The sequence below is a fragment of the Entelurus aequoreus genome, linkage group LG06 (assembly GCF_033978785.1).
Source record: "Entelurus aequoreus isolate RoL-2023_Sb linkage group LG06, RoL_Eaeq_v1.1, whole genome shotgun sequence".
Taxonomy (NCBI): Eukaryota; Metazoa; Chordata; class Actinopteri; order Syngnathiformes; family Syngnathidae; genus Entelurus; species Entelurus aequoreus.
This window is the reverse complement of record NC_084736.1, coordinates 45426691-45446712: the sequence shown is the minus strand read 5'-3', so window position 1 is coordinate 45446712 and position 20022 is coordinate 45426691. Positions and strand designations below refer to the sequence as shown.

Here is a 20022-nt window from a genome sequence, read left to right as displayed (position 1 = left end):
AACTGTCTTTATAAACTCTATACTAATGAGAATTCATGTTGGAAACCTGCTTTATGAATGTTGAATTCCAGTGGCGTGCCGTCCCTAGAGGCAGGGGAGGCGGGGCCTCACCTGCCATCATGGAAAGAAAAAAAAAGTAAAAAGAAAAAAAAATTAATTAAAGTGTTATATGTATCCAGTGATTATACTAAAGTTATTTTCCATTTAACTTCACCAGTTTTAGATTATTTTTATTTTCCCATTTGCCGTTCAAATACTGAGAAGAGACGGTGCGGTGATCAGCAGCCAGTTGAGGCACTTGTGCCTCACCATGGATTGCGACTCGGCTAACTGCTGGCCTGCTGTGCAGTGAGACCGTATTGCTATATGAATTATATTATACATTTCCATAGTTTAGTTAGCTGAGGTATATAATGTACAGTGTATTTTGTCAACAACTGTATGTGTGTAACTTATTTTTAGTGCTGAGCGATCATAAATCTGCTGCGGAGACACACTGTGAGAGGCTCGTATCATAACCCCGCCTCCTGGTGCCAAGCACCTCCGCCGCAGAATGCACCGCGCGACGGGAGCGCCGCGGCCACACCAACCAAAGCCCACACCCAAACCCTCCACGTGCAAGACCGAATCCACCCAAAAAAAGTCACTTAACAAGAAGCCAAAAAGTGCAAAAACAACAATGCTCGCGCTGCAGGAGCCGCGAACGACCGCAGGGACACAACATTAGGTACACCTGCACCGCAGGTTCATATGTTTTTAAATTTGCAGTCGTGCCTCACCAGACATTAACCTCACCACACGCCACTGTTGAATTCAGTATTTACTAATGCTTAACCAATGAGCTTTTTATAAACTGCACACTAATGAGTATTCATGTTGGTAACATGCTATATAAATAATATATGTATCTTAGTAATCTATAAACGATTAACTCAGTACTTACTAATGCTTTATTTATGCTTAATAGTGTGTAATGTGTACATATGAAGTTTTACTCAAATTGATTACTAAAAGAAACATTTGAAAAGTAATGTATTTAATGTTTGTGTCAACTTGTTTCCTCTTTCTTTCTTTATGGTAGTTTTAATATCTTGATTATTTTTTGAATATTCTGGTGAAGATATTCTTATGTACATATTTTGGAAATTTTTATAGAAGATTTTGTTTGTTTTTATGTTCATATTGTTGCTATTCTAAAATATAGTGTTTGTTTTAAATGTGAAGTTTTGTATTCTACTGTAAAAATAAAGTTCTGAAAGAAAAAAAAAACTTGCACTTTGACATAACCACCCATTATAAATAAAGAAAATATGTTTATTTAAAACAGATCATTTTAAATAATTCTATGCACAAGTTTTTCCTCAATAAAAAAAGATTAATAGGTAAACAGACCTGAACATGTCACCTAAATTCATATTTTACAGATAAGGAAAACTGTTTAAGGGGTACTCAAAGCATTCACCTCATTTAATCGTTCACATGATGATTAATGATGTGCAGATGCATGGTACCATATCTTGCATTGAAAATAAAGTTTAACCAAGTAACTCTGGCTCAATGCCTCAATGACAGGGCTAAAAGGAATCAACCAGTCTCTTCATAGACTTCTAAACCTACTGTATTTACAGGCAATACACACATTCAATCCGCCGCATCTACTGCGGTTTCCATTTTCTCCAGCAACTCCGCCTTGCGTTGCTTTTTGCTGGCCACTAAAATGTTTGAAAAATGACAAGGAAAATGAGAAAAACGATGTACTTTGATTGCAAAAATAGAAAAACTCTGCAGGGCATTAACATTAAGTTTACCATGAAAATGTTCTGCCGTTTTTCGTCTGAGTGTTTCCACCGTTTCCTCAGCATCAGCCCACTCCAGCACAAGACGTCTCCCAAAGAGATGGGTGCTGTGGCACAGCGCAGCAAATGCTTTCTGAAGGGGAAAAAACAAGGACTTATAGTATAGTATCTAGTGCGGGCAAGCAATTAAAAAAACTAGTTACTTATGATCTGTAATTGCGTAATCTATTTTTAAATCATATAAGCATATCTAAAAATGCTGAGAAAAGCCCTCAGTTTGAGGTATTTCAATTTGAATTGTTATTTAATAAAAGTGGCTTTATAAAGTCCTTTGTTGTTTTAACAGACTTGAAAAAGTGCAGTTTGTTTTATTTCCTGAAATAAAACATCCGGTCTATTTAAAGCGTTGAAGTTATTAATACATAAAAAAAAAAACAGTGAAAACATATTTCTGCAAAGTAAGTATTGAATGTTGAACATGTTGCTTTTCTTCAGTTTTAGATAATATAAAATAAACAATAGACTCATCAATTATAGTGCTAGAATATGTTACAAATAGTGGTTTAAGAAAACATATTTATTTATTATGTTTACATTTGTCACAAATACATGTTCAACTTTGTTAAATGGATCGGAGGAAATGTTGGCTTTGATTGGTTTTCCTGACGGTCTTGTACATGTACATTCATGTGTAAAACATTTTCACCTTTTAGGCCTTTTTTTAACGACAGAACAAGAGCTTATTTAATAACAAATTTTGGTTTAATTTCATCCACCGACAGACAACTTCTGACACACGGGTGAATAAAATAACATTCTCCTCTATGTAAGTGTGCTGTGATGGTAAATATTATGTACACATCATTGCACATGTAATATATCACTATAGTGATGTACAGATGTGTCATAATAATGTAAAGTCAGTTTAAAGTGGCTCTAAAAACACCCAGACGTGACATTTCTCCATAGCTGGTGGAATAGATACAGTCGATGCAAAAAACAAAAAGGAAAAAAAAAGCATGCTGAAAAGAAGACAACATTCAAACTTATAGAAACAGTAAACACACTTTTGATACTGTATGTCTAAGTTTATTATGAATATTTTACACTATTTGTTCAATATAATTCATCCTATCCCCACTATTTTAGGCCGCTAACACCAGTCTTGTGACAGAGTGAGACCTCTTTTTCGCTGTGGCTACATATTATCTTTGTGCCACATTGCGATACAGTTGTTGCTTTATCAAGCACAAAAAGAGAGCACGGCAACTCGCAGGCATACGGAGACAGTAACGTCAGAATAAAAATAAAGTAAAGACATAAAAAAAAAACGCTAAAATAAATGTCATTTATTAATCACAATTAACGCGATAATTTGATACCCTTAATTGTATCATATCAGTAAATATAAGTTACTTTTAGAAAATAGTTTTAAACAATCTAGTGCTGTCAAATGATTTTATTAATCAGATTAATCATACTTTTGAATTTAGATTAGTCATGATTAATCACAGGTTATTACTTGCTTGCATAATTTAAATTAAATAAAAAAACACTCCAATATTTGGAAATAAATACACGTTTAACGGTCATCCAGGTACATTTTTCAAATGTTTTACTTGAATGTACATAATTTATTTGGTCAAAACCTTTATCTTAAGCGCAGTCTAGGGTTATTTTGGAGTAAAATTTGCCAGCGAGCTCACCAGTCGAAGTCTCTTCACTCAATTTTGCTACTACGTGTGAATTAACCTGATCACAGTCTGTATAACAACCGGCACCGCCTTTCAGGTGGTTAATGTAACTGAGCATCCATCCATCGATTTTCTACCGCTTGTCCCTTTCGGGGTCGCGGGGGGTGTCGGGCTGAAGGCGGGGTACACCCTGGACAAGTCGCCAACTCATCACAGGGCCAACACAGGTAGACAGACAGCATTCACACTCACATTCACACACTAACATACACGGTCAAAATAAACTGAGCGATTAATCTGCGTATAATTTTGATTAATGCAATTTTTTTGTGATTAATCACATGAGTTGTTATTTTTGACAGCCCTAGTACAAACAATTGAGTGCGTTTGCTCCAACCTTGGCGTCCTGTTTGGTGATGAAGTCAATGAAGCCAAAACCTCTATGACTTCCTGAGCCGGCTGCTTTCTTCGGAAGGCGGACTGTCTTCAGCTCTCCAAAGGTACTGAGACAGAAGAATTCAAACATTAGTAGCTCACCTCACCTCACAGACTATTAATGCGGTGTGTGTATGAGGCTCCTACCAAAAAAGTTCTCGAACTTCTCTGACAGAAGCTTGGAAGGGGATGTTTCGCACAAGGATCTTTGATCCCGTTTGCTTCTTCTGAACTTGCTTCTTCTTGCGTGAAACTTCCGCAGTCCTGCACACATTCAGATTTAGGCCTCTAACTGGGTGCTCATGTAATTCATTTTGAGTGTGTGATGCACTTTTTACCTCGTAGCTCTCTCTGAAATCTTCAGCTCCAACTGGTGACTGTCCACAGCGCAGTGCTGGTGGAAGTGTGACAGAGAAAGAAGTCATGTGACCCACCAAGAGGGCTATGTTGTGTTTTTAAAAAGTAATTGCGAGAAGATAGTGTTCCTTACCTGTAGCTGTCGCAAGGCTTTCTGTGCCCCCACTGCAGTCTGATACGCAACAAAGCCATAGCCCATCGACAGCAACTTGCCTGCAAGTCATGAATATATTTATATAGTGCTTTTTCAAAGAGAGTCAAAGCACTTTACATTGTGAAACCCATGATCCACATTTAAACTAGTGTGGGTGGCACTGCGAAAAAGGTGGATAAAGTGTCTTTCCCAAGGACACAACGGCAGTGACTAGGATAGGGGAAGCTGGAAAAGAACCTGGAACCCTCAAGTTACTGGCACGGCCGCGCTACCAACCGAGCCACGCCGCCGCACATATCTATAATTGCTTCAAAACAGAACCTTCCACAAATCAATATGTTGGTAATCTTTTGTCTGCATAACAAAACACTGAATGCCCGACATATCATTTAGTGCGGTGTAACAAGGTAGGGTTAATTACACACTAATTGAACTAAACACAAATACCACTAATATTGACAAGGAGAGCAAAGGTAATACCGGTTTTATCTTTTTTCATGGCGATTGTACATGACTTGATCTTGCCACATTTGGAGAATGTCTGTAAAAAAAAAAAAAAAGGTCTTTATTTAAAAATCATAACCACTATGTCCCTTGTATTTAGAATGACAATCCCATCATTTGACCCACCTCTTTAAGAGTTTCCTCTGTGGTGCTGAAATTAAGATTCTTGATGAAAAGTGTTGAACCTGGAACATCTTCCTCCTCCTCATCTGTTTCTGCTTTATCTTCTTTCAGTTCTTTCTTCTCTTCTTGCACTCCCTCTCGTTTTTCTGGCGCTTGGTTAGACAGATCCATTCATTTATTGGCTGATTTAAAATATCTCAATACAAGTATGAGTGTGATTACCTGATTCGGATTTGGCCGCAACAAATACACCCACAGGCGCCCACTCCAAATACAACGGGACATGATGGAACTGTAGCAGATCAATTATGTTCTAAAACTTCCTCATAGGCTACACACATATACAAATACAGAGAGTCTAACACACACCTTGCTGTAGGCTAGTCTTGTAAAGGCTCGCTTTGCCTCAGTGGGCTCCAGGAACTCAACGATGGCGGTAAGGCCAGACGGCGGCAACAGTACTCGTCCCAAAGAGCCATGAGTGGAGAAGAGCGTCTCCAGCTCTGACACGGTCACTCCAGCTGGGAGGTTCTTTACCAAGATAACGGTTGTGTTCCTCACTGCTGCTGCCTATACACCGGAACAACACGGTTAAACGACGATGGTGACAGAGTGACTACCATTTAACAAAATAGGCGTGGGCGATATGGCCTAAAACTATATCGCCATACATATTGCAGGCTCCTGCGATAATGATATATATCACAATATATTATTTGGCTTATAAATGATTATATAACTATTTAAAAAAAACTGTTAAAAAGGCTTATAATTTGGCTGCTGACATATGCAGTAACATATTACAGTACGTAATTTCCAGTTGTAACATGTTTCTATGAACACTTCTGTTACAATGTACTAAGCACTTATTCTTTAGTTTTTTGGATACTTTAAATAAGTTTTGTCCGAATTTGGGTCTCCATTCAATAGTAGTTACAGGGGCAGTATTGGCTATACCAGGGGTCGGCAACCTTTACCACTCAAAGAGCCATTTTGGCAAGTTTCACAAATTAAAGAAAATAATGGGAGCCACAAAAAAAAATTTAAAATGAAAAACACCGCATACAAAGCTTAAATGCTTTGTGCTATGTTAACCAGGGGTCTCCGACACACGCACCGGCACGCACTTTAATGTGGAAATTTGATGTTAGTGCGGCCCGCGAGTTTTGAATGAATGGCGCTTGATAGCGTCATACTTGCCAACCCTCTCATTTTTCCCGGGAGACTCCCGAATATCAGGGCGTGATGACACTGCTTTTGGCGCCCTCTACAGCCTGCCCAAACAGCGTACCTGCCCGACCACATGTAGAATGCAGTTTCAGCTTGCTCACGTAAGTGACAGCAAGGCGTACTACCTCAGCAGCCACACATCTTACACTGACGGTACCAATACCCAGAATCCCATGCAGCCCTAACTCTTCCGCTCAACCAACGCACGGAGAGGGGGGGGGTTGATGTGTGGGGGGGATTTGGTGGAAGCGGGGGTGTATAATGTAGACCGGAAGAGTTAGGGCTGCATGGGATTCTGGGTATTGGTTGTGTTGTGTTTATGTTGTGTTACGGTGGGATGTTCTCCAGAAATGTGTTTTTCATTCTTTTTTGGTGTGGGTTCACAGTGTGGCGCATATTTGTAACGTAACAATGTTACAGTTAACCTGTGTGGCTGATGAGTAAGTATGCTTTGCTGTCTCCTATGTGTGCAAGTAAAAGCAACATACAACATGTGGCCGGGCTGGCACGCTGTTTGTAAATGCTATAGAGGACAATTACTGCGGTGCAATTAGGGCACTCCCTTTATTTAGTAATTAGAGTGTAAATAGGATTATATTTTCCCTGGGAGTTATCTATGAGAGACACTGAGATCCATAAGTCTCCTGGGAAAATCGGGGGGGTCGGCAAGTATGTAGCTGAGCCGCATCAGAGTGGTCAAAGAGCCGCATGCGGCTCCGGAGCCGCGGGTTGCCGACCCCTGGGCTATACAAATGCAAATATTGATACTTTAAATTTTCAATTTTAAAAAACTGAATGATTTCATTTTTGATCCCAATTATAATTAGACAAAAATACAGGATGGCAGCGTAGCAATATCAATTCAATATTTAAATGATTTTCTACTATTGGTTCTGATTTAAATTCTTTAGTTTTTGCTCTTAAAGCCTTGTGTCCAGGGATTTCATTCCTGAGTTTGTTAACAATAACAAAAACGACCAAAGATTTTTTGATGACAATTCCGCCCCCCCCTACTCACTGTAGTATTGACCACATACTGATACAATACTGGGCATCGTTCCTGTCGATATTTGTATTGATCTGCCCACATTTGTATATAATCAAGAGCTCTAGTTTGCGGTTAGCAGTCAGCATTTCCTCCAACGGTGTGTAATTTAGCATGTTTAGCTTTTCCTCTTCCTCCAGTGATAATGGTACCTGTAAAGAACGTAGTTTATTCGCCACCATGGAGGCAAGAATTGCTAACTTAGAAGTGGCTTTGCATTGTAGAGGGACATAACCGCTAACAAGAATGGTACATTGCGTAAGACGTATTAGTTTGCTTGTCGCTGTAAATTTCGCGGGACATAGTAACAAAACCCAAAACCAGTGAAGTTGGCACGTTGTGTAAATCGTAAATAAAAACAGAATACAATGATTTGCAAATCCTTTTAAACTTATATTCAATTGAATAGACTGCAAAGACAAGATATTTAATGTTCGAACTGAGAAACTTTTTTTTTTTGTTGCAAATAATCATTAACTTAGAATTTAATAGCATCAGGGGCATTTTTAACCACTGTGTTACATGGCCTTTCCTTTTAACAACACTAAATAAACGTTTGGGAACTGAGGAGACCAATTTTTGAAGCTTTTCAGGTGGAATTCTTTCCCATTCTTGCTTGATGTACACCTAAGTTGTTCAACAGTCCGGGGGTCTCCGTTGTCGTATTTTACGCTTCATAATGCGCTATACATTTTCAATGGGAGACAGGTCTGGACTACAGGCAGGCCAGTCTAGTACCCGCACTCTTTTACTACGGAGCCATGCTGTTGTAACACGTGCAGAATGTGGCTTGGCATTGTCTTGCTGAAATAAGCAGGGGCGTCCATGAAAAAGACGTTGCTCGGATGGCAACATATGTTGTTCCAAAACCTGTATGTACCTTTAAGCATTAATGGTGCCTTCACAGATGTGTAAGTTACCCATGCCTTGGGCACTAATACACCCCCATACCATCACAGATGCTGGCTTTTGAACATTGCGCCTAGAACAGTCCGGATGGTTCTTTTCCTCTTTGGTCCGGAGGACACGACATCCACAGTTTCCAAAAACAATTTGAAATGTGGACTCGTCAGACCACAGAACACTTTTTCACTTTGCATCAGTCCATCTTAGAGGAACTCAGGCCCAGCGAAGGCGGCAGCATTTCTGGGTGTTGTTGATAAATGGCTTTCGCTTTGCACAGTAGAGTTTTAACTTGCACTTACAGATCTAGCGACCAACTGTAGTTACTGACAGTGATTTTCTGAAGTGTTCCTGAGCCCATGTGGTGATATCCTTTACACACTGATGTCGCTTTTTGATGCAGTACCGCCTGAGGGATCGAAGGTCATGGGCATTCAATGTTGGTTTTCAGCCTTGTCGCTTACGTGCAGTGATTTCTCCAGATTCTCTGAACCTTTTGATAATATTAGACCGTAGATGGAGAAATCCCTAAATTCCTTGCAATAGCTTGGTGAAATATGTTGTTCTTAAACTGTTCGACAATTTGCTCATGCATTTGTTCACAAGGTGGTGACCCTTGCCCCATCCTTGTTTGTGAATGACTGAGCATTTAATGGAAGCTGCTTTTATACCCAATCATGGCACTCACCTTTTCCCAATTAGCCTGTTCACCTGTGGGATGTTCCAAATAAGTGTTTGATGAGCATTCCTCAACTTACTCAGTCTTTTTTGCCACTTGTGCCAGCTTATTTAAAAAACATGTTGCAGGCATCAAATTCCAAATGAGCTAATATTTGCAAAAAATAAAGTTTACCCGTTCGAATGTTAAGTATCTTGTCTTTGCAGTGTATTCAATTGAATATAGGTTGAAAAGGATTTGCAAACCATTGTATTCTGTTTTTATTTACGATTAACACAAGGTGCCAACTTCACTGGTTTTGGGTTTTGTAGAATGTGTCATAGATACGCATCATTACGATATAACGATATAATTAAAAGCTCTATTGTCAGCCAAATTTATATCTTATATCGTTTATATAGCACAACCCAGTTCAAAATTTACCTGACTAAAGGAATCCAGGCTCACACTATTATCAAGTAGGAATTGTCGAGTCTCTTGAACGATCTGGGTTTCTCCCAAAGCCATCCGCACTGCAACACTTCCCTTTGTCTCCTGCAGAGACAGCAGCAACAGGGGACAAATATGAAAAAAGTCAAGCACTTAAGGCAAAAGACCAGTACGCGGCAATAATAATTGTGGAAAAACAGAATCAACAGTTACATGGTCCAAGACTTGGCTTTTTGTCGTGTTGTACTTTTCAGCAATGGCGTCGGCCACTGCACTTGTGCCCACAAAGAGTGTGTTCCAGTTGTGAGAACTAAAACAAAAGACAGAATTCTATTCAATTAAAAATAAGCTAGAAAAAGGAGCAAACGTGTCATCACTGATGAGCTTACCTAGAACTTGAATCTTTGTTTTTTGCATCCTTTTGACGTTTATAAGACGAGGAACCTGGATCAGCTTTTGAATCTGAAATACTTTCCTTCTTCAAGGTGGATGGGATCAAGTGAAGCATCCTGCCCTGAAATACAGAACACATTGGTCATTTTCCCCTTCTTGTGGAAAGCAGGTGCAACATTTATGGATGTGCCGATTGGTCGCCGATCAGTATCAGACAATTTTCATGAAAAAGTGTGTGATCGCCATTGCCGATTGATGCCTTTTGAAGCCTAGAAAAGTTTTTTATTTATTTTGTTCAATCACCTTTCTGAGCTGCCACCTTATCCTGGTAGAGGAGTTTGTATGTCCCAATGATCCTAGGAGCTATGTTGTATGGGGGCTTCTATGCCCCCTGGTAGGGTCTTCCAAGACAAACAGGTTCTCGGTGAGGGACCAGAGAAAAAGGAGCTTGAATACCTTTATGAAGAAGGAAAAACGAGGCCGGGCACAGCCCAAAGAGACAACGTGGGTCCCCCTTCCAATGGGCTCACCACTCATAGGAGGCGGCATAGAGGTCGGGTGCAATGTGAGCTGGGCAGAAGCCAAGGCAGGGCCCTTGGGACGTGGAACGTCACCTTGCTGGGGGGAAAGGAGCCTGAGTTAGTGCGCAAGGTAGAGAAGTTCCGGCGAGATATAGTCGGATGACTTCGGGCTCTGGAACCAGTCCTCTCGAGAGGGGCTGAACTCTCTTCCACTCTGGCGTTGAATGCACTGAGAGGCAACGGACTGGGGTGGAAATTCTTGTTTTCCCCCCGGCTCAAAGCCTGTACATTGGCGTTTATCCCGGTAGACGAAAGGGTAGCTTCCCTCCGCCGGGTGGGGGTACGGGTTCTGACTGTTATTTGTGCTTATGCACCAAACAACAGCTTAGAGTACCCACCCTTTTTGGAATCCCTCGAGGGAGTACTGGAGAGTGATCACTCAGGTGATTCCCTTGTTCTGCTGGGTGACTTTAACGCTCACAACAGTAAAACCTGGTAAGGGCGTGATTGGGAGGCACCACCACCCGGATCTGAACCAGAGTGGTGTTTTGTTGCTGGACTTTTGTGCTCGTCAAAGATTGTCCATAACAAACACCATATTCAAACATAAGTGCACTTGGCACCAGGACACCGTAGGCCGCAGTTCGATGGTCAACTTTGTGGTTGTGTCCTCGTATTTGCGGTCTCATGTTTTAGACACTCAGGTGAAGAGAGGAGCGGAGCTTACAACCGATCACCACATCGTGGTGAGTTGGCTCTGATGGTGGGGCAGGATCCCAGAAAAACCTGGCAGGCCCAAACGCATTATGAGGGTCTACTGGAAACGTCTGGCAGAGTCTCCTGTCAGAGAGAGTTTCAATTCCCACCTCTGGAAAAACCTTCAACATATCACAAGGGAGGCGCTGGACATTGACTTCGAGTGGACCACGTTCCATACCTCTAATGTCGAGGCGACTGATCGGAGCTGTGGCTGCAAGGTGGTTGGTGCCTGTTGTGGCGGTAATTCCAGAACCCCGTGGGGGACACTAGCGGTGAGGGATGCTGTCAAGCTGAAGAAAGAGTCCGATCGGGTCCTTTTGGCTCATGGGACTCCGGAGGCAGTGAACAGGTATTGATGGGCCGATGGACCGGTGTGCGGCTTTGGCGGTCACGAAAAAAAAACTCAGGCATGGGAGGAGTTCGGGGAAGCCATGGAAAACGACTTCTGGATGGCTTCGAAGCGATTCCGGACCACCATTCGCCGCCTCCAGAGGGGGAAGCAGTGCACTGTCAACACAGTGTATGATGAGGATGGTGTGCTGGTGACCTAGACTCAGCATATAGTGGATCAGTGGAGGGAATACTTCGAAGACCTCCTCAATCCCACCTACACGTCTTCCTATGAGGAAGCAGTGCCTGGGCTGAGGTTGCCGAGGAGCTTGGCAGGGCCTCGGGGTGGATGAGATGCACCCGGAGTTCCTTTAGGCTCTGGATGCTGTGGGGCTGGCTTGGTTGACGAGACTCTGCAACATTGCGTGGACATCGGGGGCGGCACCTTTGGATTGGCAGACTGGGGTGGTGGGTCCTCTCTTTAAGAAGGTAAACTGGAGGGTGTGTTCCAACTATCGTAGGGTCACACTCCTGAGCCTTACCAGTAAGGCACCATTACACTTATTCAGGTGTACCGGAGAGGAGGCTACGCCGGATAGTCGAACCCCGGATTTAGGAGGAACAGTGTGGTTTTTGTCCGGGTCGTAGAACTGTGGACCAAGTCTATACTCTCGGCAGGGTCCTTGAGGGTGCATGGGAGTTCGCTCAACCAGTCTACATGTGCTTTGTGGACTTAGAGAAGGCATTCGACCGTGTCCCTCGGAAAGTCCTGTGGGAAAAGCTTAAAAAATATGCGGTATCGAACTGTCTGATTGTGGCAGTCCGCTCCCTGTATGATTGGTGTCAGAGCTTGGTCCGCATTGCTGGCAGTAAGTCGGACCTGTTTTCAGGAGCTGGACAAACTGGCTGGGGAGAGGGAAGTCTGGGCTTCTCTGCTTAAACTGCTGCCCCTGCGACCCGACCTCAGATAAGCGGAAGAAGATGGATGGATAGATTGATTTTGTTCAATCTAAGATAGGCTTTGAACTTAAGTTTAATGGCTTTGTAGATACACTAAGACAATTGTGTTCTTCCTTGTTTTTGAAAGATCACAAATTTTTCCCTCAGAATTTTTAACTAATTTGAAGTGTTTTGCCAAGTGTATTTTGAGAATGTGCTTGTAATAATTTTGGCCAAAGTAAAACAAAGAAAACAATCTGAAGTTGTCATTATTATTAAGTTACCATGCCATGATTTTACAAGTCTGGCCCACTTGGAAATAGATTTTCCTCCATGTGGCCCCTGTGCTAAAATGAGTTTGACAGAAAAATGTTTTGAATAAAATAACAGCAACCGTTGGTGTGTCAGCAATGTTGCAGCCAGTACCAGACATGGATCGATCTCTAAATTGGTGTCGATACCAAGGGTAGTATCAGTTTATGATCGAAATTGGAGTGATTCGGTCAATATTTATTTTTCTGAAAATAAGTCTTTTGTTGTTTTTGTTAAGGTTTACAATCTCAGGGAATAATTCACTGGACACAGGAGGACATTGAGGGCAAAAAAACCAAAGGGTTTAAGAGTATTAGTTTTTTAAAATTTTGTTTAGTTATTGTGTACTATTGACGTTGTCTTGCTTAAACAATTTGCTTAAAATAAAAGAGAATAGGTAACAAGTGTAAACATTGTTGAAACTGTGAATGGCACTCACCATTTTAATTTAATTGAAAAATGTATAGTTAATACATGTATACGGTATTGGTGTTGGTATTGGCCGATCTCACACATGGATGATCGGTATCATAAAACCCCTATCGGAACATCCCTAGTTTACATGTCTGATTAGATTGTACCTGAAATATGTGTCCATCCAGCTGAGCCAAAGCTGCGACAGCATTCTCAGGAATCATGTATGTTACAAAAGCAAAACCTTTAAGTTTCTTGGTCAAAGTATCAAAGGGGACGAGCACCTCAGACAAAGGACCTGTAGGGACAGGAATATAATTCTTAACACAGCCGTGCCTTATCTTTATACCAGATACTGTCTTAACTTACCATGTTTAGAAAACACATCTTTGATTTCTTCCTCAGTGCACGTATAAGGAAGGTTTCTGACAAAGAGCCGGCCAGACTCTGCAACATCCTCCTCTTCCTCGTTCTCCTTCAGCTTCCTGGTGAAGTTTCTGTCTATTGTTTTGTCTGTTTGGTCAGCCTTGCTCCATGGGGATGCGTCCACCCGAAACATCTCAATGTAGCGCCCCCCTGATAAAGACAAGCAGAAGGGTTGTATGATACCGACATAAAGAAGCGATGAAGGAACTTGACGTTGCTAGACACATAAAGCCCTGACCAATGTAGTCTTTATTCTTTTTCAAAGCCTTCTCAATCTCTTCTGAGGAGTGGAGATCCACATACACATAGCCTGAAACACAGTTATTGAGCCACATAGTCAAACAATTGTATAGAATTATATAATTAAAAATGCTTCCAGTATTATACCTGTTCTGTTGCCACTTTCATTTCTTCCAATTCTGATGGCGGCAGGCTTGAGGGGTGTCATGAATTCTCTAATTTGTCGCTTTTCGCATCATCACAACATATTATGCTGTTATTAATCTCATAAAAAGACAGTATATTTCAACAATGAAAAACATCTAACCTCTTTAACAGTGAACGGGACTCCTCTCAGCTTCACCGTGAACTCTGTCATTGGCTCCAACTGGAACAAAAACAAGAAGATCCTAAAGTCTACGCCACAAAATAAGGAATGTATTGTACTGACATGAAGCAATTACATAACTATTCACCTCTTGCTTAGCACTTTTCTTTGTTTTGCCTTGCTTTTTGTCCTCTGACGTTTTCATTTTGAGGGCATTTTTTCTGTCTCCGCTCTCATAGGCACTGTCGTTAAGCTGTGCAGGTCCAAGATCTTCATGACCGACCGCTTCCACATTATTCTTCACTTCATGTTCATCCATTGCGTCTTCAGTTCGTACAACCTTCGAGCGCAGATAATCCATATCTGACAACTTGGACTTCAGAGCTTCTTTAGTTGTGTCTGGAAAATAAGACATCTGATAACAACTTAACCAAATTACCACATGCTGTTCATATGTGGCTCTGAATCTGGTGAGAATATACAGTGGTACCTCAATTTACAAACCCTATATGCTATCTTTTTGGTTTATGAAATTTTAGATTGTGCCACATAACATGTCTCTATGTACGAACGCTTAATTCATACATTTTGTGTCCCGCTGGCAGCCATTTTGTGCTTGCTCGTATTGAAGAGATTGAAGAAGCCAGCTATGTACCACAGTAAGTTTTTATTTGCGATGACAACAAATTTTTCTGGAAAAATATGCCAAAACTGACTTATTTCACAGCGGAGGAAAAGACACTACCTGTCGTTCAGCATCACCTCTTCCAAGAGCCCACACAAACACTCACGACCCTTCCCTAGTCTCCCTTCCTTCTGATTTTTTCTCTCAACGTTTGAGCTGCTCATTTGACAATGTTAATGTACTGTAAGTGAATTTGACTTTTTAAATCGTTATAATTGTAGCAATATGGTTAATAAAGTTTAGGATTTTTGTGACTTCAGATCGTTTGTGAGGGCACTAAAGGGACGGGTGTGTGTGTGTGTGCATGCATTTTGGCAGAGCATGTTTTGCCCATTTTAGCTGTGTTTGATGTCTGATTGATTGCAAAATGTCAAGGAGGTGTCAGGAAAGTAAACAAGCTTGGAATTGGACATTACTATTTTAATATTCAATAATGTATTATCAGTGATGGGCAAGCTACAAGGAAAATATAGTAAGCTGAGCTACAAGTTACTCTTGATTAAATGTAGCTAAGCTACAGGGGAAGCTATCCCCGGAGAATTGTAGCAAGTTACACTACAAGCTACACGGCAAAAGTAGCTTGCTCCATGAAAGCTACATTTAACGGCATTTATATCTATGGGCCCACATGTATAATATCAATGTTAATGTAACAGAGTGTACAAATTACTATTATTACTAATAACTATTTAGCTGGGGACACCCTACAACTACCTCTAGGGGTCTCCACACCCTACTGTATGTATTTAGTTTGCCTTTTCTTTGGCCCACCCCTATAATGTTATGCATTTTCTGTCTACCTACAGTAAAAAAACAGCATATATCTTTATCTTCACAAAAAAAAACAATAACTGGTGTGTTATTTGAGAACAGTTGGTAATGGTTATGTGCAGTAAAACTTTGAACTCAACTCAGCTTAATGTGTGTTCTTAAATTTGTGTTGAACGTCTTTGATGAGCAGTTAGGATTTTGGTTTACAGAGTAAACAACTAAAAACTAAAGTTTTGGGCATTGTTTTCTCTAAACGCATACATTTGTCTAAATATGGCTAGAGCCACGCATTATTATGGGTCTCCTGCACGTCTTCTTCATCACTAAAGGAAAAATCAAATCTGCGGAGAGATTTCCTGACCTTTAAAAAAAAAATTTGGAGTCAGCTTGAGCGTCCCTCTGTTTCTGACTCCCTCATTGTCATGTGACATGAGTTCGTGCCTGTTATGATTTTGCGTTCTAGTTTTAATGACCCGCCTCATCTTGCCTCTGATTGGCCAGTCTGTAATGTTTCACCCTAGCCTTAGCCAATGGTGACTCATCACACAAACACCAACCAATCATCATGGATTTTCTCTGTATGTATAGGTGTTCTCATTCATCCAGGTCATATTTTTTTGGCCTGGATTTGCAGTCCATTTTGTCTTTGTAGCTTTAATGTAAACTACAAATAGCTAAGCTACAGGAAAAGCTACTCGTTAAAAAAGTAGCTAAACTACTGACAAGCTACTAGAAAATGTAGTTAAACTACGATAGCTTAACTACATGTTGCTTGTTACTGCCTATCACTGTTTATTGTTTATACTTCATATGTAGCGTTGTCACGATCTGATGTGGCGGGGGGAGTTGTAAATAACAGTTAAAAGTTATGGGTTGGTCAGACTTAGTTAACAATAGCTTGCTTCAATTAATTAAACTAATAATTTAGCAAATGGAAATGTATCTGATTATTTCCATATATTGTAAATTGTATATTCTTTATTCAGATAGATAGCCCAGCCAATCTTTTTTTAGCCCAATGTGGCCTCCCAGTCAAAAAGTTTTGCCATCCCTGTAATAGATTGATGTTAGATTTTGTTCAAGCAGACTTCAAAGCGACTAATGAGAAAGGATACATCTATCATCTATTAAGGTCCCCACAACGTCTTACCTTCATCTTCACTGTCTTCCTCTTCTTCCTTCTCATCTTCTGACTCATCAGAGTCAAAGTTGAGGTAATCATCTGCAGCCGGCTTCTTCTTGCTCTTTGCCTTGCCACTGTCGGGGTCGACTGGCTGCTGCTTCTCCACTGTGTCGTTTGCCCACGTCGGGGCTTGGCTGCGATTCTGATGCACTGACACAAACTCCTTGAATCCCTCATCGTCTTCCAGCTGACACACCAAAGAATGGTTAAAAACACTTTCACTTTCAACAGTGTATATATACATTGTGACGGACTGTGAGAATGTTATGTCTGCTGCCTAGAGCCTTGTGTGTTATGCCATCTTGTGTCATGCCCTCCTACCATGCTCATGCAAAATAAAACATCATTAAAATATATTAAAAATGTATTTGATTAATCAAAATTATGCCACAGCATTCCTGTGATTAACCTGATTTGGAAAATAATCATTTGACAGCTTATTAATTTAGGAATATGTTAATGATGTGGTAGGTAGTGGTAAAAACATTGCAATATACTGACAGTTGCTTTAATATTATGGTTACCTAATTTATCAACAGAAGAGTCAAAGTAGACAGTAGTATATTTGATACAGAGTTCATATTTGACTTAGATTGTGCAGGTGCACCTAGAGTAATGCAGGATTAAGTGCATTACTAGACATGTTTACATGTACACAAATAATCGTAATAAATGCCCAGTCAGAAAAATGCAAAAACATTCAAACACTTCAATATGAAGGTTCTAATCCGATACGGTCCTCATGGAAAAAATGTATTGCCATACCCTATTTCGAACAGCGTCCATGAAAACACCCATTCAGATACTGTCTTTATGTTTGGGTAAAATCACCATACTGCGCAAGTTTGCTATGTCATCTTGAAAATAATGATTTAAAAAATTACCTTAACAAACACGGTGCCAGAGAATGAAAAATACAAGGAGCAAATGAGCTGAGGGAGTGCAGACAACGCTATTCAGATCCAGCTTGAGCGAAACGCTACGCATCATGCAGCAGTCTTGCTAAGTACTAAACAAAAAATATAAACTACGAAAATAATTAATCAGTTACTGCACAATGTCTGCTCTCACTGGGACGCCGACTGATGGGATGTTTGTATCACCAGGTTTAGATGAAGAATTAATCATAATCCACCTGGAGGAAAAACAAAGGGTGGCCACAAACGAGCGTTTTACTGTATCTCTCTCGCCATCTCTGGGTGTAAATTGAATGTCAAGTTGACCAACTTCTCGGTTTATGGCCACACCCTTCTACTACACAGGTGAGAGACATGGTTTAAAATATATAATTAACTTTCACCAGTATTTAGGCTGTCCGTATTTAATGACTTACAGTTACAATGCATAAAAAAAAGAAAAGTGTGTTCTTGTCTTACATAAGGATTGTGAATGATAAGCAAAATTCCCCAAAAAAGTGCAGTTCCCCTTTGAAAGGCTCAACGCATGCACTTGCCCTAGGGTTGTGAATCTTTGGCCACCATACGATTTGATTCTTGGGCGTAACGATTCGATATAGAATCGATTCAGACCAATTCTCGATTAAATCAAAAATGAATACTTTTTTTAAATAACATTGGGTGCCAAATTTATGATTACCTACATTCCTCCATAAAATAGAAAACCAGCTCTGATACATTTTTATAAACTGGTTTTGTTTAACAAAATGCTACCCAAACATACATAAATATAAATATATATATGTGTGTGTGTATAAAATAAAACTGATTTTGTTTAACCATTTTACCAGCGGCTTTAAAATGCTACCCAAACATACATACAATCTATTTCAAAGTTTATTAATATAGCCCTAAATCACAAATGTCTCAAAGGGCTGCACAAGCCACGACATCCTCGGCTCAGATCCTACATCAGGGCAAGGAAAAACTCAACCCAATGGGCTACAATTTTTGAAACAATTAAGAATAGTTGCAAATAAGAATCACGATTCAATCAAAAACAATTGTTTTACACCCCTAATATGCACAACACGATCGGTTCAATGTATTTAGTGTCCATGTAAAATGTGGATTTGGAATTCCAGTCAACCAAGGCTTAGATTAGATTGGATAAATTTTGCGCATTTAAACATAGCAAATGTTTCCCTAAAAAAATGTTACGAATGTTACTCACATTTTCCAGAGTACTGATGGCTTCATTTTTACCCTTCTTCACCTAAAACAGTGACGAAAAAACAAAAGCAATGAAGAGGCTGGTATCCTTGTTAAAAAAAAAGCAAATATTAATATGTTCCACCTTTTCATTGTCAGTTTTAGTTGGTTTTGATGGTTTGTCTGGAGCTGAGCTCTGACTGTGTTTGCTCCAAGCTTTTGCTTTAGTGGGGTCTCCAAACGACTTGCACATCTCCACCTGCAAAGAAGCAGAGGAGATACACGTCACTAAGCTAGCAAGAGCCCTTGAAATGCTGACAGTTAAGATACCTTACCGATACTCGCGATGTGTCCACGAAGCTCCTGTTAAAATGTTTCAAGGCATTGTTCGCATCTTCCTCGCTTTTGAAGCCGACAAAGCCAAACTTGCGGAACTTGCCACTTTTGGTGAACTTGAGGGTGCAGTCTGTTACGGTCCCAAAGTCCGCAAACATCCCTCGAAACCTCTCCTCCTTCATCTGAGCACAAGTTACTACATGTTCAAGTCGGCTACAATAATCGTGTTTAGCTGTCACCTTGCATGCAAGCACGTTACTTACCCCATTTGGGAGGTTTTTAACGATGAGTCTCGACATGTTTTGTGTTTACAAAACCTTAAACTAAGCCTAAACTTGGAGTTTTTATATTTGTCAACAAAACGAGCGTGTTAGACATCTACGCCGCCATGTTCTTCTTCTTCTTCTTCTTGTGATTTTTTATGGCGGTTGGCAAGCAACCTTGTGGTGAGCATTACCGCCACCTACTGTAATGGAGTGTGGATCGAGGTGGATTCCTACTCTAAATTCTTTTATTTAACCCAGTGTTTTTAAAAAATGTGTGTATTGCTTTATAACCTGTATGTTCTGAGTGCAATCCTAATATATCTTCCACTGCTAAACTAATATTCTCTTTCGCTAACTTATTTCCCAGTATTTCCCTTTCTCTATTATATTTTCTACAATGTATTAAAACATGTCTTACATTTTCTATCTGTTGGCAAGAATCACACAGTCCTGTAGCATGTTTCCCCATCAATTTCAATGAACTATTTAGATATGTATGTCCTAATCTCATTCTAGTAATAATGTCTTCTTCCTTCCTATTTCTATTGCCTCCTCTCATTACACCTACTCTCCTCTGGACTTTGTAATACTCTCTACCTTTTGTTTCCTTATTCCAATTATCCTGCCACTTTTTATTGTGTTCTATCTTAATTATGTTCTTCACTTCTTCTTTACTGTGCTTA

General features: G+C 40.3%; 1 protein-coding gene across 2 annotated transcripts; it reads right to left on the bottom strand.

Moving 5' to 3' along the window:
- Positions 1–1293: 1293 nt before the first annotated feature.
- On the bottom strand, positions 1294–19501 carry rbm19 (RNA binding motif protein 19). Of its 2 annotated transcripts, none has more exons than XM_062049541.1 (24): positions 19337–19501; positions 19073–19255; positions 18883–18996; positions 18760–18801; positions 16597–16816; positions 14139–14389; positions 13991–14050; positions 13831–13909; positions 13682–13753; positions 13387–13593; positions 13185–13315; positions 9739–9863; positions 9563–9659; positions 9344–9454; positions 5433–5633; positions 5286–5355; positions 5067–5215; positions 4917–4977; positions 4416–4495; positions 4264–4319; positions 4073–4189; positions 3888–3993; positions 1809–1929; positions 1294–1712 (listed from the first exon to the last, which is right to left on the bottom strand). In XM_062049541.1, exons 1-24 carry the CDS (start codon positions 19370–19372, stop codon positions 1642–1644), a joined length of 2760 nt encoding a protein of 919 aa, XP_061905525.1. In that variant the 5' UTR covers positions 19373–19501; the 3' UTR covers positions 1294–1641. The 2 variants fall into 2 exon arrangements, with proteins under 2 accessions (XP_061905525.1, XP_061905526.1); XM_062049542.1 differs by having other exon boundaries at positions 5067–5209.
- Positions 19502–20022: the final 521 nt, after the last annotated feature.

Excerpts from the sequence above, each read along its gene's own strand:
- rbm19 (XM_062049541.1), bottom strand. The coding sequence starts at position 19,372 with ATGTCGAGACTCATCGTTAAAAACCTCCCAAATGGG. Across the intron at positions 9,864-13,184 it reads TGGATGGACACATATTTCAG|GGCAGGATGCTTCACTTGAT; the intron begins GTACAATCTAAT and ends TCTGTATTTCAG. Across the intron at positions 5,216-5,285 it reads TGCGGCCAAATCCGAATCAG|CGCCAGAAAAACGAGAGGGA; the intron begins GTAATCACACTC and ends TGTCTAACCAAG.